Below are 26,331 nucleotides of genomic sequence, written 5' to 3'. Positions count from 1 at the left end.
GATATGAAAACATGAGTGGTCAAGTGGCCTTTACAGTTTGTAAATGTCTATAAATTTGCTTGTTGTAAACATGCAAATATATATGAATATACATGGGTATATATGCTGAGATATTTCACTTATATGCTAAGATATTTCATTGTTGTATGCAGTGCTGTTGTAGCCATGTTGAGCCAGGATATTAGAGAGACAAGGTGGATGTGGTTTGGACCAACTTCTGTTGGTGAGACAGACAAGCTTTCAAGTTTATACACAGCTCTTCTTCCAGTCCTGAAGCTACTCTCTCTCTCTCACCAACAGAAGTTGATCCAATAAAAGATATTACTGCACCCACCTTGTCTCTATAAGATATTTTATAGTCGGTGGAAATGTGTACTTAAAAATCAACCACTGAATACTATTTTTTTAAAAGTAACTACTTAAATAGCCATAACTATCCTTGACTATTTGGTGTTCTAGTAGTCTACAGTAAGTCTTACTGAAAATAATAGGGATACAAATGAAGCAGCATGTTAGAGAATGTGGGCCAGTCCTACTTCTGGTTTAGGCCGTACATTAATATATATGCTGGAAACTGTATTCTGTAGCAGCAACCAAAACAGGGAATTAAATGTTCCACTTACAGACATAATCTTTTAAATGATGAAACAATCGGGAATAAAACATTTCTAACTAAACTATCCATAGAGCTGTCATTGGATTCAGGATTTGAGTGCAGAATCTAGTAACCTTAATAAGCAAATTTTGAGTGTTTATGCAATAAAAATTTTAAAGGCTGCAATTTATAAAATACGAGTTTCTTTTGTTTTATATTTGTGGATATCTTAACTAATATCCTTAATTCACCGCCTTCACTAAAGTAAGATTGGTGGTGTTGACTTGCCTTGGCTACTTGTGATGTGCTAACATGTAAATAACATATTGTACCTGCTTGTGATATGAAAATGACTGACAAATTGCATGATGGTTACTAGTTTGCTGCTGTTTTTATCAAGAACATTTGCTCAGTGTTGCATTTTATTTGCATGAAATGTGGTGCAATGCCTCCTAACTTAGAAAATTTGAATGTTGTATGCATGTGGGGTGTGGGCACTAACTGGGCTAACCATTATACATTTACCTTTTAACAGTAGCTGACGAGACTAAGCTCAGTACAGTGGATGACCAGAAAACAGGTAAGAATTGACAGTAAGGCTGTTGCTATAGAAACCTTGGTCAAAGCAGCTAACCACAATTACAGAACTGCCAATCACGTTGCATGAAAACATGAATATTCCAGTACTTGCATGGCTGTTTTCTATTGTTGTGAATAATCAAGTTGCACAGAACAGAGAAAATTCTGTGTAGAGATAAATATATCTGAGTAGTATACTCAAAGCAGGTCATACAGTATAACTGTACACCAGTTCCTACATTCCTGAAATTCATAAATATTCACTTTAGTTTTGAAATTGTTTTTCTTTCAAAAATCCTGAAGTCAGTTCTTCAGGCCTTGAATTCTAATTTAAAATGGGATGACTGGAGAGAGCTGATTGTTTAGCTACTACTGTGTTAACATTATGCTTGCAAATAATTAGTTTAATTCTAAAGTTTCTTTCTTTGCATTAAGACCCTCAGACACACGTCATGGGTCTTAACTGTAAATTCTTAGTTCATGCTGAATTGCCTTTAGAATTCAAAACAAAGCGTCATATTTGAACAAAAGAATATGTAAATAGAATCTATTTCATACACCAAGCATTCTAACAGATTTTATATGATTATGAAAAATAGCTTTCAAAGCATAATTTTTATTAGTAATTAAAATAATGCACCAGCTGCAATCATGAACCTTTATGATTTATTAATGCAAGTTAGCTTTTGACCTTTGGAATGCTATTTTAATTAGTCTAGATCCAGAGGACATAGTAACATTACTTAGCTCTAATTAGGAATAATTCACCTTTTAAACCTGAAAGTATTACTTATTTTTAACATGACTCAGGGAATAGGACATCCCACCCACGTTTATGATTAGCATTTTACTGTTGCTTCTCTGTTTGTTTAAACCACATTTTAGAGAGTAAACAATAGAATGGAAAACTAGCTAATAAACTGATAAAATAACTTTTATGAGACAATAGGAATAGCTTTTAAAATCTTGCTGACTAAGACCACAATGCTACAAAGAGTTAGGTACTTTCTTAACTTTACAAGTTGAGAGTAATTCCATTACCTTCAGTGAGACTACTTGGTGCATAAAATTAAATCTGTGTACATTTTAGTGGTGTTGGAACGTAGGAGCCAATTCTGCAACTTTTGTTCATGGGAGTAAGCCCTACTCATGAGTAGAGCGTGGTGACAGTTTTCTTCAAAAACATTTTTGCCGAAAAAGTTTTAGGTTGACTGAAATATTTAACAAATTCATGTTGAATTTGCAAAATTGCTTCGGTCAGAAAAAAGAAACAGAAAATTGAAAGTTTTTGTTTCAGCATTTTCAAAATGAAATGTTTCGATTTTTTTATTGTCTTTTTAATTTTATGTTGATTTTATATTAAAAAATCTCAAAAAGTAAACTTTTTTATTTGGGTTTGAATGAAACATTTTGTTTGATTCAAAATTATTTTATTTTATTTTCTCAGTTCATTTGATTTTTTTCTTTGTTTGTCCATCAAACTATAAAACCATTTATTCATACAGCTCTGCTCCTGGGACTACCTGCATTACTAAACACTACTAAAAGCTACAAGATCAGCTCCTAATTTATCAAAAATTAATATTGGTTTCCTTTTAACTTGTTTTTAAGATAGAGCTGTGACTGTAGTTGTCTAAAGGCCCAGAGGTGCCTTAAGAAAATATAATGATTGTATTTAAGGTTGCCCAGTGTTTGAGGTTTTGTTTGTAAGATGCAAACCATTCCACGTAGAAAACCTATGTTAACTTCCAGAAAGACCCAAGTTGTACTAGTTGGGTTAAAGGCAATGACCTTAATGAAGGACATGAAGCCACCTGGGCTAAGCAAGAAAAATATTTTATTTACAGCCTCAGTGGCTGGAGAAAGGGAGAACACAATGTGTTGTGCTTTGATTTTATTCCTTTCTTTGTTTTTGCATGATGTTAATCAGATTCTACATATAACAACGGAGTTCTGCCATTGCTGAAGATAGATACTGTAGTTAAACGAACCACATACAGTAGTTTCGCTGAAGAATTTTGTGAGGTTTTAAAAGACAAATGTTTAATATATGTCATGAACAATATTCTGATGAACTATATAAAATGAAAAATTTCAGCGTATTTACTTTAGAAAAATAAACTCAGACTCTGTTAAAAGTGAAATTGGGTTTAATTGTGTTGACTGAAATGGAAAGCAAAGTTCTCACCAGCGCTAGGTACTATAATAGATTTTTAATTATTTTCCTTTCTTCAGTTCACTGGAACTGTCTAATCCTTGCAGTGTTTACAGTTCATTCCAAAGGTTAGAAGTATATTCAGTGGCAATTGAGTATGGCTCATTTATCCAGCCTTAAGCATACAGTAACTATAGTAGGTCCTTATTTCTATATACATCTTGTCATAATGCTAAAGATGTCTTTCAGAGCTAATCTAAATCACTTGTTTTTTCATGGTGCCTATTGAATATCATCAGCTTTCAAAAAACCCTCCCACTATCTTCAGTTGTAGATATAATTGCTTATTATTCCTTTCTTTAAACTGAAATGTTGCTCCTTTATTGGGTGGAAAAATAATTCTATTTTTAGTTTAACTATAGTTTTCTATTTTAGTTTAGTTTTACTTTGGTTGTTAGGAAATAAATTCACTGGCACGCTGCTGTCATGTGACCAATACAAAAAATAAAAATAAAATAGACTTTGTAGACTTGCAAAAGTTTAAAGCATAGCAGACTTTTATATCATCACTAATATCTGACACTGTTGTGCACTTTTTTTTTTTTTTTTTACCATTTAGCATCAAATGTTACATTCTTATCTGAGACTATTTTAATTAGATAGCAGGATGACTTTAAATCTTAGGTGGCAATTTATTTTTTATAGTATTATTGAGGATAGAAACTGAAGCCAACTGTCTTTTTTTAGCAGTTATTCCAGTTTTGATTTAAATATCCTCAGGATCAAGAACAACTTTCTGAAAGAAAGAAAATAAGTGCACTAAATTATTTAGAAGAGAAAATTCAATTAAAAATTAATTTTACAGACTTCTTAAAATAATCAGTGATAAAGGAAACATCACACATCCTTTGAATCAGGGACTGCATATGTTTTTTATCTTTGGAAATCACCAGGCAAAGTTATGACACTATATAAATACTTAATATAATATCTAAAGGGGAGAAAGTATGATGTAGTTGTTTGAGCAGGGCAGTTCAGCACAGTAGGATAGGAAAAATAAGATGCTTGGAGGGGGCAGCAAATACGTATAATATGAGCCAAGTGTATCATGTGTCTTCATGGGCACGTGCTAAGGTAGTTTGGGGAAGGTGGTTGTGTGCACTGTAAGGGACATTGTGTATGACTGTGAAGACATATGCATGTGTGGGAAGGAGGTGAGGATGTGTTCTGTGAGATGATGTTCTATGATGTGGGGACAATAGAAGGCTTAGCAAAGCGGGTGGGGGGGGAGGCATGTGAGGCGCACTGGACGAGTGTGTGTGGCCTGAGATGTATATTTATATCTGGTAAAGGGGTGTGTAAAGGTGTATGTCCCAAGTGAGGTGGTAGGTAGAATGACCTGTGGAGGTAGGTGTTTGGTGCACTCTGAGAAGGAGTGGTTGTATGTATGTGGTCAGAGTGGGGGATGAAGAGTGCATGGGTTGCAGATGTGTGTGCCTGAGGTGTTTGTACAAGGGTGGCTGTAATGCACGTGTTCACACTGGGACGAGGGTGCCTAGCAGTGCCCTCTGAGAAAGGGATGTTAGCAGTCTGAAGGAGCGTGCTGCACTCCTGAGGGTGGGCACAAGGGTGCCATAAGGATGCAACCAAGTGTCTTTATAAGGAGTAATGATATGTGTGCTGGGTTGGGAGTCACATGGATGAGTGAATGAATATTTATGTACATTGCAAAGGGAGCGGATGCACACAGCATAGTTTTCCTTGGGAGTGTTGCTTCGTTACACATGGTTGGCTACATCAACAATCATTTGTCAGGAAAAAAATGTTGGGGAGAAAAATGCTGATAACTTCAAACTTTAAAATAATAATAAAATCTGTTTCCCCTCACATACACAGATGATTTGGGGCAGAGGGAAAAATCCTGTATTTCTTTAAATTAAACTAAGACTTCAAACTAAATCTAAAAGAAGTAGAAATTGATTTTGTGTGTATAATATTTCTAATGATTACTATCAAAACTGTAACTATGGAAAAAGTTAATATCTTCATATTAGCACTATAATGGAAAAGGCAAAGTTATGATGTCTCATAGATTTTGAAATTAACTTATTTAAAAAAAAAAAGTTGACAGTTTCTTTGTGGGTAACCACTGGGTTTATGATAATCCTGTTCACATAGATTTTAAACTTCTTCACTCAGTTTCCAGGAAGACTTAGCCATATGTTTTGAAAATAGTTGCCTTGCTATGAAATGGCCACAGATGATAGTCAGGGTATTAAAATATAAATAGGTTTATGATCACAGTACTTACATTTCTTTTGTGGCGATACTTCCCCTTTCCAGCTTCTGCAACCTGTCCACATTTATGTTGATGGCCACCCAAGTTCGATAAATATTCCTACCATTTCTGCAATCCATTATTAGTTTTACAGTACTCTGGGAAAATTAGGTCATATCCCATCTAGCTTTTCCTTTGGGAAAGCGTGACTTACATAAATATTGTTCTCACAATGATCTTTATTGGGCAGCAGGAAATGGGATTTTTTCAAATGTCCTTCATGAGCATAAATGGGCACATAATGCTTGCTTTATTATTACTGTTTACAAAAAGTATACAGCCATTCAGTAATTAGGAAAAGATATAAGAGCATTTCATTTAGAAAGATATTTCAGATTTCACTTTGCAATAAGGAAACTTACAGTAAGTTGCTAGGTAATAGGATAACCTTCTCCCTTTGTATATGAAAGTGAATCTTTCTAACAGCTGGTTTATTCATAGCTGTCTTGTCTTTCAAAATTTTGGCAGGCATTTTTTTTTCTTTCTCATGGATGGGTTTTAACACAATTTTATCTTGAAATGTAAACTGCTTATCACTTTTGTTATACTGCAAGCACCAGTAGAAGAATGCGTGTGTGCATTTGTGTGTGTGCGTGTACACATGCACATGTACATGCAAGAAAATAATCTGTGCAAAAGTTTTTCGGACAATGACTATATCAGAAATACTTATCTGATGAAGAGAGGTGAGAGCTGTGTGAATATTAACATCAAATTTCAGCCCATGCTCACAAAAGTTTGTCAAACATGGTGTGAGGTTTGTTTGCACAGCTGGGAAGACATTGAACTCCCTGTTCCCAGCTGACCTTTCTTGCTCACCCCAACAGCTGTTTCGTGCCCCCAACTATCCCCATAACTCTAACCCTCCAAAGATATTGGTTGTCTGTGAAAGGAAGGGTTCTTCTTGGAGGTGTGAGTTCAACAAATGTAAACTTCCAAGTGAATCTGTAGGGGCTTGTTTGTTCCCAGAGTCTGAGTTCCAAACTGTAGTGTTTTTTATGGACCTGTGTGTGAACCAAACTCTGCAGGGTTTGCACAGCCATGGCGAAGATGTGATTTTTCAGCAAGTTCATACAATCAAGAAGGCAGCTGTGGAAAGAATACTTTGGCAGCTGCTGTTTGAGTTCACCTGGCTTCAAGCCTTTCAGTTTAGCTCAGTGTTTCTTAAACTTTTCAGAGCTGAGTCCCCCTTTAGGAAAATGAAACTAATTGTCCCCCTTCTTCAACCCTTGTGTTGTCACAGTTCTGACCCCCATTCCCCCATCATTTGAGCACCCCCACAATACACTTGTTGGGAAATGCTGTGTTAGCTTATGCTTGGGGTCAGCAGGTTTACAATTTCTGGCTTAGATTTAAATATATTTAGTTCAAATTTCAGACATTTACTTCCTTATAATAGTTCTAGGAAGATGGGTTGGACTGTTGTCTATTTTTCTTTGAATGATACTTTGCAGAATGGGGCCCAAATCCAGATTGGAGCCTACTGGATACCTTTCTAGTATAAATATTTTATGACAATATCATTCTTCATAGCTCTGGTATGAATAATACATGCTTATGAGAGACAAGATGGATAGAGCACTGGACTGGGACTCAGCAGAACTGCGTTCTATTGCTGGCTCTGCTACTGACCTGTTGAGTGACTGAGGGCAAATCACTTTGTTCCTCTGTGTCTCATTATCTCATTGTGTAAATGAAGTTACTGATCTCCTGTGTTAAAGCACTTTGAGATCTGCTAACAAAAAGCACTGTATAAAATCTAGGTATTATATTATTATTGTTATAATGTATTCAGTTATGCACATTTTATTACCAGAAAGATGATTAAAAATGGGAGAAAGATCAGAGAAAACCAATGAAAGGGTTGGCAGGTGGGGGACTGCAGTGTTTTATTTATGAAGTTGAAAAGAGTCATGTACCTATATCTTGGCAAAGTGACAACTAAATGAGGACATGATAATAGTTGAAAAAATTGATGAGTGGGAACACCAGTGAGGAAATGGAATTGATTAATATAATAAAATGAGGACTTCCTTGGAGTGATTACATAAAATAAGTTATGCCTAAAAAACCAAAACAAACTAAGTCCCAACCCTCCATATCCATTATAGTTGGATGCCAATTAGACTCGTGTCACTGATGTTCTTATAACCTACATTTTTTTTTAGAGATCAAGAATTATTTTATCATAATTCAGGTGGTTAAAATAACCAGTGGTAAGGTCCCTCTGATCTGGGAAGTTAGACGTCACTAACCTTGTTAGCTTCATTGGCTAAGACATGATGTACTCATTCATTGTTCAAACCAGCAGCTCTGCACAGAAATCCCCACAGATTATAGAGATGATGCGCATAATATTCAGTATATCTCCATAGACTTTCTCTATAAATGTGAATAATCAAGCATGCAGTTCTCTGTACTAATCGTAATTAACATTTTTTTAACCACTAAGGTTCCCCAACAAGAGACGTGGGTCCTTCATTAGGTCTGAAGAAATCCAGCTCATTAGAAAGTCTACAGACAGCTGTTGCTGAGGTGACTTTGAATGGTGACATTCCCTTTCATCGTCCACGCCCACGGATAATCCGAGGCCGAGGTTGCAATGAGAGCTTCAGAGCTGCAATTGACAAATCATATGATAAACCTGTTGCAGATGATGACGACGAAGGCATGGAGACCTGTAAGTATACTCTTGCTGCATGTTAAGAACGTTGTTATTGTTTAATTTCCTTTGAAGGATTAAACACAGACTTATAACTAAAAAAGGGATCCAATAAAAAACATAATTTTATGTCTTTTTAAATAAAGTATAACTTAAATTTCTCTAGATCGTTAGATTAGGCTTTATAAATGCTTGTGTCCTGCATATGGATTCACAGATTGAAACACTCTGAAGTTACTTCTTTTTCTAGAGCAAGAAAATGAGTTTAAAATGAGTACATTTGATTTAATTGTTTAGTGTGAAAAGTTTTTATATGACTATATATGGATTTGTTTAATTAAAAAGGTTAACCAAAAAGAAAAAAGTTGAATTCAAGTTGAAAAATATCAGCATGAAATGATGTGTTGGGGAAAAAAATTACCACTATTCTTTAATTAGAATGAGTAAGGCTGGCAGATCTAATAAAATTCTAAAGTTAATGACCAGCTATTACCCACCCTAATGGGCATTCATTTACATTTCCAGTTCTTTAACCCCAAATGTGACCCAACATGTGGAGAATGTGTCATTAACATAAAATAATCACTTCAAAGCTAACCTTATCATTATTGAACTATGTAAGAATGGGCTGGTAAAATGACAGTCCCTATTGAATGCAAATAGTATGAATGGTAAATTACCTCAACTGGGGTCTGTATTAAAATTATTGAAATTTTAACCTTCTTGTTGTACTACTTTCGCTTGTCACCCTTTAGAAGATTTTTTTAAAAATCAGCCTGCTTCTATTCAGAAGAAGTTTATGAATGAAGAAGGCTTAGGAAAGAATGAAGAAATAAAATCGCTTTGCTGAATACTAACAAAAATGGTTTGGAAAGGGTACTTTCACCCTCTGCCCTTATTTTTTGTATTTGTTTTCAGTTTGAGAAGGTCTATGCTTAATTAAATAATTTGATCCTGCAATTATATTCATATACAAGATCACTCATCTTCCTTACTCTGTTCCTACAAATATTCCATGACTTAATCTGAGGTCATTTTGCCAGAATCAGTACTCCCCAAATAGCTAATACATTCTGCATCCCCTCCCCCACGTGCCTAGCAATTTCACACAGCAGTGAGGCTAAATACCAGTCTCATGCTACTACCTGTCAATCTACTGTTGACCAATGGCAGACTCAGAATGAGAGAATGTGTAAAACGATCCTGATCATTCTTCCAAAGTACATGCCTAAGGTCTTTTGGGACACGAGACCATGTTTTTCTAAATGGCTTTGTTTGGTGCGAGCCAACGGACAGTGATTTCCTGTTGTCCGACATCAGATACCCCATGCGCAGTGGGAATTAAAGTTTCAAATGGTTTAACCTCATTTGACCAAAAAAGGAATCTAAAAGGGGACATAACAAAGGGGTTATCACTAAACACTTTCTAGGTGATTGAAAATATGCCCGTTTACTGTAAGATATTTTGAGCCAGCTCATTTGACTTGATTGGGGGTTGTACATGGCCACTGCTATACCATTTGAAAGAGTGAACTCAATGCTTCCCTCCCACTAACCTACCCTGTACATGGTCAAGTCTGCTGGTTGATATGAAGAAGAGGCAGTAGCCTCTTCCTGCCCAATTTGTGGAGTCTTGCACTGATAGATCCAGGGTGTTCTCATGTTCATGTAGCACTGAGCCCAACCCATACACGGTGACTCAATAAGGAAAGACATCTTAAGTCGTCTCTACCCTTTGTGTACCCATATAGGACTGGGCACACTCTTATCCTTTTGGTTCTTAGTGCCATGTAAAATATACAAAATAGCATGTCATATTGGTGTAGCTTCACTATGTAACAAATCTTGTGTATTCATAAGTGATACAGAAACTGGTAGTACCATGGCAGTATAGTGAGTTCAACCCAGGAGTTGTACTTGTGCAGTCTGTGGTTTCCCATGTGTTCATGATGGTGGTGTGAAATCTGTGGCCTGTGAAATCTACAGGTCTTAGCCAGCCATACTACACTTAGGGTGGAAGGAATGTCATTTACTGGGACCTTTGTCTCAGTGCTGTGCATACATGTTAAAGCCAAGAGCATCTGCAATCTGCTCCATTTTATTCAAAGTATCTATGGTCTCAGTTTCCAGGGAAGTTGCCAAATGACCTCTTCACTTCGGCAAAGTTTGGACACCCCTGAATGGATATAGGTCTATTTAGCAATCTGGTACTCAAATAAATAATGTCACATTGCTGCCATAGCTATATGCCCTAAGTTTTGTTTTAATTCTATTTAATTATTTTGTAATTGTTTAGAATTAAAAATGCTGCTTTGTCTCCTAAAATCCATGCAAGATGTTGGTGGTCCATTTGCTGCTGCCCCTGAGAATGTATTCATTTGTCTTGTTTGAAATTTTTCCTGTTTCTTTTCCAAACGTTTTAGAATTAGGAATGTTTTTTCCTTCCGGTCCTTCGGGCTGGCAAAACAATAGCACTGAATTGCAGTTATGAAGGACTTTTTAACATTTGATCGTCTCATGAAAGAGCTCTAAAAATATGGAGATACTGTGTGTGATAAAGGACTGGAACTGTTTTTTAAATATAATTGCTCTCCCTAAAACAATATGTTGTTCAAACTGTTAAAAATAGTATAAATACCATCTGGAAATGTCCAATTCTGTGAAAACATTTAAAGAGTTTTGAGGAGGATACTTAAGGTGTTGTAATGGCTATAATCAGATAATAACAACAGAATGTTGTGGGTGTTTAGATTATAAGAATCATTGTGCTTGTTTTTTAATACTTGGAATAGCTGACTAGAAGCAAAATTTCTATCTCTGGTGTGTTGTCTGAGAACAAGTCATTTGAATCTGGAGAAATTGGCAAAGCTTTCTAATCTTTGTTGAGTCTTAATTGCTAGAACCTACAGTCCTATTAAATATCACAATAAGCGGTCTAGGAGTTCAGTTATGAAACAGCTTCACATTAAATAGCTTCAATTTCTCATATGCATCTTTTCCATTTTATGGCCTAATTAGGGGAATAGTTTCACAATACCTTTTTTGTAGTTCTCTTTAATACAGTGTGGTTTGTGAAGGATGACTTTGGTCTTCATCTTGAATTGATGCTTATAACATATCTCAAGTTAATTTTTGCCTTCAGTAGCCTAAACGGGTGGGGGAAAAATCTCTTGTACGTTTTCCAGTCACCTAACATCATTACTGCAACATAACAAAAATCAGATGTTTCATTTATAGTGTAGACTTGAATTTTAATTGGACAACATTTGCATCTGTTCTAAACACTGGTAATTAGGTATATCTTAATTGTTGAATGACTGCTGCACAAAAGAGAAACAACTTTCTTCATGTCATGTCTTTTTAAAACCTGGAAATCTGCTTATTCTAGCGTGTCACGGGAAAATGCTTCGTAGTTCATTGGGTAGGAGAAGCTATGGTGCAGACTAGTAAGTTAATTGCAGGCAAACTACTGTGAAAGCTTGGTAGAAAAATATTTATTGCAGAGCAGCTATGGAAAGGAAGCAATATTATCTCTACATAATATGCAAAATAAATAGTAAAGGGGGATTCATTGTTATGCAAGTTGTTTAGCAACTCAGCATAGTATAGTACCCTTGATACACGCTTAGGATTAATTTTCTGTGTGATTATTTTGAACATGAACAGCCATGGGTCAAAATCCATTCATCTTTAAAATCCTAGCAAAGAATTACTGAGTAAATGTATGACTTAAGTGTGCACCAGATTTTGAATTTATTTTTACTACTTTTATTCATTTACAGGCACGATCAGATAGATTGCCTAAATGTTGTTGTTTGCACCAGCAATGGATTTTCGGGGCAAATTGACATGCACAAAATTAGAGTGTGTTTTTAAATGTGATCCTCTGTGTCCAAATCTACACTTTTAAGAATCATTAAATACATCCCTATACTCCAGTTCTCTTAATAAACACTGTGACCTCAAAAGCACTAATACTAGCTTTCAGTCTTATCTTGTCAGTTACAATTGCCTGAATATTGAAAGTGCACCTGCAGCTGAAGATCTGTCAGGCCTGGTCTACCTCTAAAACTTATGGCGACCTAGCTACATTGCTCAGGACTGTGAAAAATTTCACACCCTGTGCGATGTAGTGAACTCGACCTAGTCTCCACTGTAGATGCAGCTAGGTTAATGAAAGAATTCTTCCGTTGACTTAGATACTGCATCTCAGAGAGGTGGGTTACCTACATAGATGGAAAACCTCCTTTGGTCAATGTAGGATGCATCTGCGCTACAGGGCTACAATGGAACAAGCTGCAGTCCTGTAGTTGTGTTGCTGTAGCAGCTGTAGTGTAGACATACACTTAGCTGTTTTACTCCACGCACCCACAATAGATAGGCTAATAGCAAGATGCAGTTAGATCCTTCACCTATGTTCAGTTGTTTGGGATTCAAAGTTATAGTTGTTGTGGTTTAGCAATAAATGTCTATGTCCAGATTTGCCTGGCCTGAAATATTGCTTTTAGAATATGTTTGTCAAAGGCTGTTGGGTTGGTGGGATATTCTAGCAGATTTTGAATGCTTAGTGAACAAGTCTTGCCTGAGTCAGATGACTGACTGTGGTCCTGCAGAAGAATGACAAACTGCTCATTATTCAGCAGACAAGTTTCAGACACTTCAGCAGCTGATGATGGTGCACCAAAAAAATATCTCTGTAACCTCATGACTTTCATTTCCACTGACCCATGGGAAGCTTTTCTATTTTTTGAGTGGAGAATCGTTTAGAAATATGGATACCACCATATATTTTTTGTCATTTTTCTCTTTAATATTTCTGTAATATGTGTTTCAAATTATATATAATCTCTCGGTGGGTCCAGGTTTTAAACAGTTTATAATGTACTCTTAGAAGGTCTTATTTGTTTCAGATGATGTAAACTTCACAATTGCAGCTCTAGAGTCTTCACCTCCAGCAATGGAACTCCTTTGGAAGAGTAAAACTGTAACATGTTTTAAAAATTAACTGCTAAAGGGAATGAGTTATTTCATCAAATTCACTGTGGTGTTTTGTAGTTGAAGAAAAAAGCTTCCTAAATGACTTTTTCTGCAGTGGTGATGTAGCCGTGTTAGTCCCAGGATATGAGACACACAAGGCAGATGAGGTGATATCTTTTATTGAACCAACTTCTGTTGGTGGAAGGTATAAGCTTTTGAACTACACAGCGTTCTTCAGGTCTGGAGGAGGAAGCAGTGTGTCTGAGCTTAGTACAAGTTGGGACAGATTGGTGAGCAGAAGGGGTAAGGCATGTTGGAGGCTAACACTTGAAATGGTGAGAAATTGGGAGTTAGATTGATATACATAAAGGCTTTGAAATGGCAATTAGGGGTAGCAGGCAATGTGGTGTGTTACAAATTGATGTAATGTAAATTACTTGTATATTTTGAGTTTAACTAAAAAGTTATTAACTACATGTATAATCTGTATTTTAAGAATATCTAAAACTCTCCTCACTGTAGAATCTAAGCACTAACACAGGGGTTCTTAAACTGGGGGTTGTGACCCCTCAAGGGGTCATGAGGTTATTATGGGGGGGTCCATGAACTGTCACCCCTGTGCATGCCAGTAAGGGTATAATGGTATGGGGGGCGGGGTGTCATCACCTTTGGGGGGGGGGTGTTGTTACAGCCTGAAATATTTTCTAAGGGGGGTCCCAGCATAACAAGTTTGAGAACCCCTGTACTAACACAAGTTAGCGTCACTAGTTGTTAACCCTGTTTATTGATCGGTACTGTTATTTAGAGCAGTGGTGCCCAACCTTATTACACCGGAGGGCCACATAAACCTAAACACAACCTTGTGTGGGCCAAACATATTTTAGTAAGATTTAAACTCACCTGAATGATTTATATTTTAAGTTTAGCTTGTTTCATATGTATTTAGATAGATTATTTCTATGTACAGTATTGCCTATTTACACACTTGTGTAAGATAAAGGAATATAAACATCTTGACAACAAAAGGCTAATGAATGGCCATTAGTATTGCTTTGAAGCAGGCCATGGACCTTATGAAATACTCTGGTGGGTGGTAGGTCGGGCACCCCTGATTTAGAGCATCCACAATGTTCTGTATGCCTCACAGAATATACACTCATTTCCTTCCCTGTAGAGTTTATAGGGGAGTAACAGACATAAAGAACATAGATGTGGAACCGGCAGAGTGAGCAGTCAAAGGTTACAACATAATGTCATGTTGTTATTTATTTGTTATGCATGTCTTGCTCCAAAACATATTCCACAATATGCTGAAAAAACTTTGTATTTGTTTGTTCCTGTCCCACTAATATTCTTTTCTTTCTCTTTCAGTGGAGGAAGACACAGAGGAGAGTTCAAGATCAGGCAGAGAATCTGTGTCTACAGCAAGTGACCAGCCATCCCACTCACTGGACAGACAGATGAATGGAAGCCAAGATAAAGGGGAGAGAAAAAAGGTTGGAAAGGACAAGAAGAAAGACCGTGATAAAGAGAAGGATAAAATTAAGGCAAAGAAAGGAATGCTCAAAGGCTTAGGAGACATGTTCAGGTAGGTGTTACGCAACCAAAGATTATGAGAGTGTATAACAAAATAGAGCTTCATTTTTTTGTATTGTTGTCGTGCACAAAGGCCCCAGTTGGGAACAAGGCCCCGTTGTACTAGCCCCTGTGCAAATGTCTATTTCACTACAAACCCCCAAATACCAAAATTTGAACATACCTTTAGAGTATCATATTGTGAACATCTGTGATTCTGTGCTAAGTTTCTCAGGGGGGCAGTGAAGAATTTGCAGCCTAAGGGGGAGAGAGCTGAGACACCTTTGTGACTTCCTGATCCTGGGCTGCTCTGGGAGTTGGAGTGGCCCAAGCATAACTTAAGAGAACGCTGTGGGCCTGTCTAAGGCTGCCCTATGGGCCACAGTGCTGCTTGCTTCACACCCACACTGCCTCCAGCCTGAAGGCATGGCCCCTATGCCAGGGCTTGCAAATGGATTCTTAGAAGACAGCAAGGATGGGTGTCCACTTCAGTTCATATACTGAGAGAATTCTCTGCCAACTGGAATTCAGGCTACAAGAGCCACTTTATACCACTTGTCCTTCTACTTGTAAAGGGGCCAGAGCAGAGGTGAGGATCCCACCTGTTGTCTTCATCTAGGTCTGACAATTGTCTTCATCTCAAAGAAGACTTCATCACAGTCTGGGAGAGAATTTTGAATACTGTTTTAATAACTTTTCAAGACTGTCTTTCCTGTAAGTAGTCGGGGGAGAAAGTAAGCAAAATCTTTCTTCTAGCTAGCAAGGATAAATAAAGTTCCATAACAAAGGAATAGTCAGGTACTGTCTGTCTTTCTTATGTGTACAAAAGTTCATTACTTCTAAATTAAATTAAATTAAATTTAGAAGTAGATTTCCTAGTATGATTTTAAGGGTCATAAATAATAATTCATCATGAAAAGGTACCAGAGCTTCAATTAAGCTCAGTCAAAATGTAGTACTTGTTACATTTCTGCTTCTATAAAGAATTCATTAAAGGGAGGTTCTGGCTATAGCTTGATGGTTGTTTTGTGTGTCTGAATTATGTTGTAGGCTTAGTTAGCTTGTCATTTTTTTTACAGAAAGCTAAATAATACGATCGAGTTGTTTAGCAGTTGCATGTGTTTCTGTAGAACTGTTCACCAAAGAAAATTAGTATTTATCTAAGGAGGAAGTAAGACCTTGTGGTGAAGGCATGAGAAGTGGGAAATCAGGCAAACCTGGATTCTATTCTCAATTCTGCCACTGGCTTCATCTATGACCTTTGATCTCACCTGGAGTTGTGGATGTTTGATCTGATTTTCAAAGGTGCCAATCTGCCAAAGCCCAAGTTTGGGATACAGCATGTGATAAAGGCTCAAAATGACGAGGGAGGGGACACAACTCATTCATGCAGGAAACTTAAAATGTTGTGGGATTCATTCCTGTAGTGTCATCACCTCAGCTTCATGAGTCTTTTATTTCTGATGTTGAATATTTTTTGGCAATAACAGTGAAAGAGCAAAAGACTTATGTGGAATATAGATAACTTGGGCAGTAAAATGAGTGATGTCCCTTGAAATGAGGGAGTTTTATAAGGTATGGCCCAACATCTAAAAAGTTAGACACTTGCTTTGTTCTTGAGTTTCCTCTTCTGTAAAATGATGGTACAAATATCCACCTGACAGGGATTTTGTGAGGCTAATGCCTCAATCTTGCAAGGTAAAACATATGGGTAAATCATTTGCTTGTACCCAGCCCCGTGGACATAGTGGGGGTCCGTCCATGTGAGCTTAGGGCGCTTTTCACATGTTGCAGAATTGGGGTCTAAAGATTTTGTTTCTACATCACTTGGAGGTCTCCAGATGGAAACTCCTCCTGTAGAAGAAGGAAGTATTCCTAATTTTTATATGACATCAACAACTAAATATAAAATCAACTTGATTGTGTCAGATACGTTAAGCAAAACACAAGGACATCTTTAATTTGAAAAACAGTAATTTGGATCTTCAGAAAGGATCATAATTCTCTTGTCTTCAGGGGCATGCGCAGGGGTTTAAATGTGACTACTTTAAACACTGGCCCCCCACCCAGGGCCCCCAGGCTCCACTGCCTCTCCCCCAGTTGTCCTGAGCTCCCCTCTGCACACCTTAGGTGGGCTCCAAAACTTACTGGAGGCTGCGGGCGAGGAAGGGATGGGACTCAGCAGGCTTCCTCACGCCCCCATGCCCTCCCAGCTTCCCTGCAGTCTGGGCTCCATCTACTGGAGCTCTACGGGAGTGCTAGTTATGGTGTCTTTCCCAGGAACGTCTCCTCAGCTGCACTCAACCCAACACCCACCCTGGCAGAAAGAGGGGAGGACAGGCTAGGGGAGGGAATCCCAGGATGGAGAAGGGGGGGCAAGACAGAAACTGGACGATGGCAGAAATGGTTATGGAGGAAGTGTGACCCTGCTTGCTCCTCCTTGTGCACGCCTCTGCTTGTCTTTTATTGTTCATTTGAGTAATTCAACATTATGTCTCATACTCATACTGTGCTTAGATTTGCTTTGTTAATCCATTCTCCATAATTTTTTGAGTGATGGACTTTGTTGCATTTATAAGGTGTAACAGTTGCCACTTGCTTTGTATTTCTACACAATTGATGCAGTTGATAGTTTGATAACTGGTGAATGAGTTGGTAAATAGAAAATCATGATGCCCATAACATTTAATATTTAAGCCATAATTAAAATATAGTTAGTTGTTCTGGTGCCTCACAACATTCTTAGTATTTCTCCCATCTCTTTTCTTTCCTTCCTCTTTTGCTTCTTTTCAATGCACTTAACTAATCTTAAAATAATCTTTCTTCATTACATTGCATTAACACTTCTGGAATGGAATTACTGTATCTGACACTTTATTTCAGTGTCTGTATTTAGCGACGGGGCTTTTTATTGCCTATATGCAAACTGACAGCTCATAAACTGGCGCCTACATAATGCACAAAAATAAGGCTGCTTCCCCTCAATTAAAATCTCAGGATTTGGTACTCTTGATTAAATTGTAGTGTAGAATGCAAACTCCCACTAGAGATCATAGGTTATGTTTCTCCCTCTTCCGCACAGAATCATTATTTCCAAAAATTCTCCTTAAGATCCTTATAGCAAATTTAAAGTAATAAAGAAACTTTTTAAAAGCTTACATTATTTTGCCACTTCTTTGTAATAGAAGAAAGAAACTTAGTACAACTCAGAATGACGGTATCAGGATTAAAAATGAAGTGTCCAATTCTGCAATCCCATCATGTGCAGAACCTCCCATGGATTTCAAAGAAGTTCTGTTCACAGAGGGCTTGAAGGATTAGATCTGGATATTCTAATGATCACTCATTCTAACCAAGAATGATATCTGGGTTCTACATATTTTGGAGTGGGGAAGGCAATAGTATAAGAAAATTCTTCAGCTGAAAAGGTGATTCAGTTCAAAATTATGCCTTTACACCAAAGCTCATATTTAAATACAGGGCATTAATATACACTTGGAACTTTGCTCAGCAAAATGATGGCCTTTGTTATCGCGGTAACATGTGAAATATTGAAGAATCAGCTTCTGGAGCTTGGTGTACAAGATGGAAATATAGATTTTGCTAAATTCAGATGTTGTTTTGCTGGCTTTTATGTTTCACTCTTAGGAATGCCTGGAAGACTGTACTTTTTTGCATCATAAGATTTTAAAAGTTTTCCTGCTTGTCCAAATATTTTTCTTTTAAAAGTGCCCTCAGGACAACCAGTTAATAAAAAAAAAAAAAGGTGCTGGTAATGCTTTTGTGGCTGGTTTTTTTGTTTGGTTTTTTTTTTTTTTTTTTTTTTGGAGAATGTTACTTCAATAAAGGCAAAAGGAATTGAAAAGCCTCAGTGCAAAAACAGGCTCCATCATTAGCACTGCCTCCGCTATTCTCTTCTGTACAAGTTCATCACCGTAGTATCTGAGTGCAATATACATTGAACAATGTGAGTAGCTTCTGCTGTGTGTAATTCCTTCTGGGGAGAGGACTGGAAAAGGAAAATTGCCTATGGATTTTTTCCCCTAATGTGCAGTGTGCTTTTATTTGGGAAAATGAGGCAAGCTATTTTTGCCCTGCCCTTGAAGTATAAAGCAGTGAGTATTAGGAACTAAGAACAATCTTGTGTAACAATTTATGGCCATAGTATCACCCATGCAGTTTTACCATAGTAAATATAGCCACGTAGAAGATCTATGTATTGCATTCATGCTTCTCCCCTGGGCATCAAGTTGAATGTAGTGTCCAGAGGGGTGGTGAGCTGTGTTAGTCTGGACCAGGGACGCTAACATCCAGCCCACACATGATTCCCTGTTCATGATCTTGAGCATGGTTCTGTAACACAATGGCATCACAGTTAAAAGGTGGCACAGTACAATTTCAAACTGAGTGACTCCCTTTTAAGCCATGGTGAGTTCTTAAATATGGTTTATGGGCCTCATCTTGTTCCCAAGGGAGGTGATGGCAAAGCTCCCATTGGTTTTTGTGGTAGTAGAATGGGGCCTAGTAGAATGGGACAAGGACAACTGTTCAATCTCAGGAAAGGAGCACAGATCTTCAGGTTTCATGATGCTGGTAACAAGAACAGATAAAAGATTCTTATACTTAATCCAATTAGGAAAAATGAAATAAATGCATTCCACATTAGGACATAGAAGTTGATTTTTCCAGCCTTCTTAGGTTCTTGAAGCAATGAAGCCATGGTTTCCAACCACATCTGGTTGCAAATATAATAAAAGGGGAGAGGGGAGCCTGAAGAGCTTTAGGTAAGGATGTTGTGATATAAATTAATTCTACTTGCCTGTGTAAAAATAATGCCTCAATCAAGCGAGCACATGTCTGTACAACTTTAAGTGTGTGGATTAGTCCATTGAAGTCAGTGGGAGAGCACTATCTGCTTAAAGGGCATAAGTGTTAGCAGGATTGGGGACACAGTTTCAAGATTTGGCTTACAGTGTTTACGGAAATGTAAAGCTCTAACCATACAATGTCAGGCCTTCATCTCATCTCTCGGCTATTGTAGAGCACAGATGGGTAAGCTGTCACATTGGAAAGCCAATGCAAATGCAATATTCCCATATTACCATTAGAATCTAATCCTACAATTACATTTAAAATGATTACTGGGAGCCTTACAGTGTTGTTTCATCCAGTTCTGCAAGAGGAAATAGATAATTTAGTTTGAAACCTTGTTTAGCTGAAATCAGATATAGTGTTGTCTTTTTTACACAGCCGTTTCCAAAGTGCTCTGACCATGTCCAGATTCATAAATATATTATTTGTAGTTTGAATTACACATTTCAACCACATTAGCCATCTGAGACCTCTGACTGGGCATTTGGGAGAATAACATACACAGATTACTATTGTCTGTTACTTAGCTTCCTGATTGTGTTGCTTACACCAGGTTTTTCATTTAGCTATCCTTATCATGGTGTCTGAAGAGATGAAAAGCAAAACATAAGTGTTTTTTCTTGCAAAAGGTTTGAAGATCAGTTAGAAATGAGCATTTTCTGAATGTCTAGGGTTAAGTAAGCCGTTACTTAAGTCTTTCAGTTAAAATTTCAGCCATTTAATAATTAACCTCCATATTTGCAAACTTGATATTTTCTTTCTTTTTTCGATCTTCTCCAACCAACTCCAGACCTTTTAAGCTGAACATATATGGCAGAAATGCCTAATATTCTATGATAGTATTGAAATGCGCACAAATCAAAATAACTGGAAAGCACCCCAACCTTCATAGAGTTAAAAAAAAAAAAAAAAAAAAAAGAAGAAAAAAAGAAGTATGATCTGATCTAAAAAAATCCAACAACTTAAAAAAGAGGTAATAATATAATTTTCCATCAAAAGCCTGACTGAATAATAATGCCTTCTAGCAAGAGGTAAAGCTTGCCAAACCAGGGCTCTGGTAGACAATTAAGAGGGAGCAAATTCCAATGGTTGGGGGTTGTCAGGCAAGAACACTCTCTATCCTTGCTCTCTAAAGGCTGTGTTCCTAGCACAGGGACCGAAGAGCTCATGTCTCACAGCAGGACACAGTGAAAGGAGATCACTTAAATAACTGGCTGCATACCATTTAAGGCTTTGAAGATTATCACTAGAACCTTGAACTGAACCTGGAGCTGGATTAGTACCCATTTGGGAACATGACACACAGGCTTTATGTGCCCACAGTGACCTACCCAACCCAAAAGGTTGAATGGTCTGTTCAGAACCATTTGGAATTTTTAGGAGCTTGTCAGAGGCTGCTCTATGTCTAGCACATCACTATAATCTATTTGGGTTGTAGCAAACTGTGCATAAGTGTAGCCAGGTCCACATCTAATCAGCCACAGGTAGAAAAATGCATTCTGGGTCATTGCTGCAATCAACATGTCCAGAAACAATCAGGGATCCAGTAGGACTCTAACTGAATTATACAAGGAAAGGGTTGCACTATATTTCTCCTATTTGTGACAGAGGAGGCACAATCCTCTTCCATTATACTGGGGGAATCCTATTCATGACCCACCAGCTTGGCTAGGTTCCAGTTAGCCCCGATTGCTGTGATCCTGGTTCAAATTTCTGTTAGCTACTGGGAACACACAAAGCACCAGTCTTCAAAACAAATTAACTATAGAGTAAATATTACCCTGATATAGATCATTACCCAGGACTTTTATTTTTATAACTGTCATTCAGAGAATTTTCTTATTCTTCAATTCTTACTTTCTAATTAAAAGTAAATATGGCATGAAAATAGTTATGTTCTTATTAGACAGAAAAAACAATTCCTTCTCCATCTCTCCTCTTCCCTTCCTATAGTATCATCTCTTTTCCTTTTCTCCAGTCCCTCTTGGCAATTGTAATCAATTGTTTTGTGGAATATAGACCTTAAACTAATGGTGTTTCATTGCTTGCTTCTGAAAACATCAGGCGTTATAGTCATTTATGACTGAGATCTAATTGGTACATATGTGTGTGGTTTAATGTAGCAAATTTCTCTTTGCTAACTAAACGACCTCACATAATCCGGCAGTGATTTAAGGAATGCAGTTACAGTAAGTGGGCAGTAAACTCTATGCCTTTTTAAATGACATACAGAAAGCACTGGTGTGTAATTGTGAAAGATGAATTTAAAATGAGAGATTAACATAATCTTATGTGGTTTTCTAGTTTGTCATTCTGACAGGAAACAGTGATTTTGGTATATGTATTCTTACCACTTGATTTTCGCAGAGTAAATCTTGAACTTGTAAATTTGATGTGGGTATAGAGTATGTTTTTTGAATAGAATCAGGGTTTCTGTTTCTAATACACACAGAAATAAGTGTCAGACTGACCTGTTACCAAAGACAAGTCCATAGTAGCTGATAACATATTCTCCCAGTATTCTTCCTTTGCTTGTCAGTGAATTTAAATAGAGAACCTCTGACATCTACAACACAGTATCTGACTGCAAAGCAAGCAAAAGGAGCCACATAGCATGACAGCTGAGTTTTCTAAGAACCTTTCTGACGTTCCTTAATGTTTCTTTTCCAGATGTGCAGTATGAATATAGAATGCAAGTGTCAAGGATGACACCTGCTTTATAATCTCTGTAAAGCAAACCTTTTCATAAAAGAATTTGTTGACAGTTTAGCGATTCTAAGTCAATTTCAATTCTAGTCCATATAGAAAATGGGATTTTTTTTTTCTGCAATTGATGTGAAAATGAAGGCTACTGACTATTCAGTCCCTAACAAAGTATGGTAAATAAATACTGTCTTGAGTAGTGAAGGATCTGTTAATGACATTCATTGCAATGTGTTCTGGAAACATTTATTTTCAGAGTTAATTAACTGATAGAGGCTGGATGTCTGTAATATTGGCATAATAGTTCAGAGATGCTTTGTTTCTAGATTTTGTTTTTAAAGCTGTTGTCCTTTTTGAAAATCCTGACAAAAAATGGTTTTAAGAATATTTTGTATTTTTAAAAGAAAATTAATGTAAAATTATATTTAAAAAATTGAATAGACCGAGCCAGATGACTGTTGAACTTCTTAAGTTGACATTTGCTTGAATGATGATCTATTTCTGAGGGATAGAACTTTAACTTACTATTGCATTTCACGTCTTATGAGAATTGATCTGTATTCATAGTGTGTTGGAATGCTAATACCTCCTGTTAGGACTTGCTTGTGTTTTGTTAGGGAATAAAATCATTACATTTGTAGTAAACAGTTGTTTGCTCAGGAAATACCTATGTGGATTAGCCTGGGGTCATGAACAAAATGATTCCTGTAGATCAGTAGTGCACAATTAAAAAGTCTGTGTCTATAAACACTGTGCACAATCTGTGAAGCCCTAGAGTCTAGGTGAAATATACAGGATGAAAGTATAGAGAAATCAGTTGCTGTACTGGAGAGTAGCAAATGTTGTACCTGTCTTTTTAAAAAAAAAAAAAGGGAGGGATGATCCTGGGAGTTACAAACCAATGAACCTTACTTGAATACCAGGTAAATTGGTTGAAATTATAATTAGAGAGAGAGTTATAAAACACATTTAGGAACATGATACAATAGGGACAAACCAGCAGGATTTCTGTAAAGGAAAATTATTCTCTGTAGCCAATTGGAATTCTCTGAGTGTGATCAGAGAAATAGTGGATAAAAGAGAATGTATTGATATAATGTATATAGACTTTCAAAAAGCCTTTGATAAAGTCCCTCCAAGAGGCTATTAAAGAAACTAAATAATCATAAATAGTCACAGGAAGAAAGGTAAAGTACTGGTCTTGGATTAGAAACTGACTGAAAGACACAAACAAAGAGTAGGAGTAAATAATCTGTTTTCAAAATGGGAAAAGGTTGTTACTGTAGAGTTGCCCAAAGATCCATACTAGGACCAGTGATTGAAATACTCATACCCACTGCTGAACAACAGCCACTCAGGAAAAAGGCCTACGTGTCTTCGTGAGCAGCTCAGTGTAAACCTCTACTAATTGCACAGTGGCATTCAAAAGATGAAACAAAATGTTTGGATGTAGAAACCATGGGTCAGAAAATAATACTGAAATGCCATCATATAGATAGATGACATGCCCTCACTTTGAACACTGTGTTCAATTCTGGTCATCCCACCTGAAAATATATGTGCTAGACAATGACTAGAGGCATAGAAAGACTTCTATATGGGGAGATGTTTAAATGATTGGGATTTTTGGGATAGAAAAAATAAGAGGAGATATGATAAAGGTAAGGTATACAAAATAATGACTATCATAGAGAAAGTACACTTCTATTTTATTTATCCTTTTTCATAATACAGAGTATGGGAATATCTAATGAAATTGAAAGGCACAAATTTAAAACTGATAAAAGGAAATGCTTTTTACATCACACAATTAACCTGTGGAACTCACTGCCACAAGATATCCTTGAGGTCAAGAACATAATAGGATTGAAAAAAAGGATGTGATTCATATAGATAATGAAAGCATCCACTGTTGCGTTAAATAGGATATAGATGTATAAGGGATAAAAACTTTAATGCCTATGGCCATAAGCCAGTCACAAACTTATAGGGGTTAGGAAGAAATTTTTCATATGGTCAGGTTATTTTATTATGGGATTCCTTGTATCTTCCTCTGAAGCATCTTGGACTGGCCACTCTTAGACATGATGCCAGACTAGATGGACCACTGGTCTGATCCAGTATGGCAATTGCTTTGTTCCAGTGAGACATCTCTAAGCTCAGAAATGTTATTTGGCTAGTGATCAGTAAAGTAAAAATGGTGTTTCAGTATTAACTCTGAAATTTCTCATTTTGATCTCAAAGCATAGCAATTAAATAAGATCTTTAACATAATGAGATCGGTCAGTCACTAAAGGAGATATTTTGTATTCCTTTTTAAAAATAATATGTTGTACCCTCTTCACATTTTGTATAATTGTGAGCAGTGATTTTACAGCATGTGTACAGTCGAGCTCAGCTAACTCATCTTACAACTCACAAGGGACAACTTCTTAAATATGGCTTCATTCGAAAATGAGTTATGTAGGATATCATGTGTTAAAATTTCTTTCAAGGATTGTTTAGAGTGGCTCCTGCATGAAGGAGCAGGCTTCTCATCTCTAGTGTGAAGAACTGATTGGAATGCATTGCAACAGACCCAACATTATATGTCAGTATCACTCCTTTTATGCCTTTCAGGTAAGTATGTTTGCAAAGTTGCAGTAAGCCTTCGTAATGTGCAATAACATTTCAGCAGTAATGTAGTGTTCCATTGCATATTAACTTCTGCTGCTTCTGTGCAAATTTACAAAAGATGGGAGTGAAAGAAAATGTCACTGCTGTTTGTAAAATAGACCCTGCTGCAATGTGCAATCAGCATTTCCTACTGAGCATATTTGGGCTAGCTTCTGATATAGAGTGACTAGGAATGATTCTTGAAAGATCACTTCGCCAGAAAATAGCCTTATAAATTCCATATATGCCAGCACCTTCTTCAATGTCTTTGTTGACTCTTAATTTACAGAGCTAGTCAGATTTTTTTAAAATAAATTCATGTTAGGAAGTTAAATGCACCATCATGCATTAGAGCTCAGTGCTACTTTGGCCCAGAGTCCCTATCCGTGGATCTACTGGGACTTGTGCATTTTTAATGTACATTCATGACATACTATTATAATGGATATTCTGGAGTCTTCCCACATTATCTTGTGAAAAATCTTTATGCTTAATATTTATATATGTTGTATGTCCACAATGCTAAATTTATAGGAAAATTCCTTGTTAGAATTGGGCACCTTGGAGCCAAAATCCCTTTGATAGTTGATGGGATTTAGGATCTTATGTGCTAAATCATTTTTGAAAATGAAATTTAAATCCCACATTGCCTAATACTTTTAAAAATCTGGGCCGTGGCCTTTCTGTACCTCCATTTCCCCATCTGTAAAATGGGGATAATACCTAACCTATTACTGTCTTTTATAGTGCCTTCAGATCCTGTGACGGATGACTTTTTTGAGGTTCAAAATATTATTATTAGGCTAATAACATACAGCCTTTACATACGCTGAATACTTGTTAGGTTTTGTTTGTTTTGTGGATTGCCTTGTTTCTAAATGAGTGGAAATCTCTGTATATTTGTTTTTTTTAAATTATGGTAGGTAACTAGCACCCACTAAGAGCTTCAAATCAGAACCAGAGTTTATGGATCAGCAATATACATTCCATATAAAAGGCTTAATATAAAAGCTAGTGAGTCCGTTACTGTATCAGCATTAATCGGCACTGTAATAAACAACATAAATATAGTATACTTTATACCAATATCAGGGGCCTTGCGCACATTAGACAGGAGGTGTGCTAGCAGTATTTAGAATGCAAGTTGAATTGCTATTAAACATGTAATTGGCAATATCTAATAAACAAATAAATCCTAAATATATCAGGCTATTACTAAT

The 26,331-nt window shown here is 36.8% G+C and overlaps 1 protein-coding gene across 11 annotated transcripts in view; it reads left to right on the top strand.

Annotated features, from left to right (window-relative positions):
- Positions 1–26,331, top strand: part of PARD3 (par-3 family cell polarity regulator) — a 641,307-nt gene that overhangs the window by 450,564 nt on the left and 164,412 nt on the right. For 9 of the 11 annotated variants that reach the window (XM_067542623.1, XM_067542631.1, XM_067542629.1 and 6 more), the window contains 3 exons: positions 1,131–1,175; positions 8,120–8,347; positions 14,678–14,894. In XM_067542623.1, the coding sequence (XP_067398724.1) occupies positions 1,131–1,175; positions 8,120–8,347; positions 14,678–14,894 (490 nt within the window). Of the gene's footprint in view, positions 1–1,130; positions 1,176–8,119; positions 8,348–14,677; positions 14,895–15,456; positions 15,877–26,331 lie in introns of those variants that run through there. The other 2 variants (XM_067542628.1, XM_067542621.1) reach the window with 2 other exon arrangements.

This window comes from Emydura macquarii, unplaced genomic scaffold, assembly GCF_026122565.2.
Source record: "Emydura macquarii macquarii isolate MOO-44397 ecotype Brisbane River unplaced genomic scaffold, CSIRO-AGI_Emac_v2 contig_719, whole genome shotgun sequence".
NCBI lineage: Eukaryota > Metazoa > Chordata > Testudines > Chelidae > Emydura > Emydura macquarii.
The sequence above is the reverse complement of the archived record's forward strand: the minus strand, read 5'-3'. Positions and strand labels throughout refer to the sequence as shown.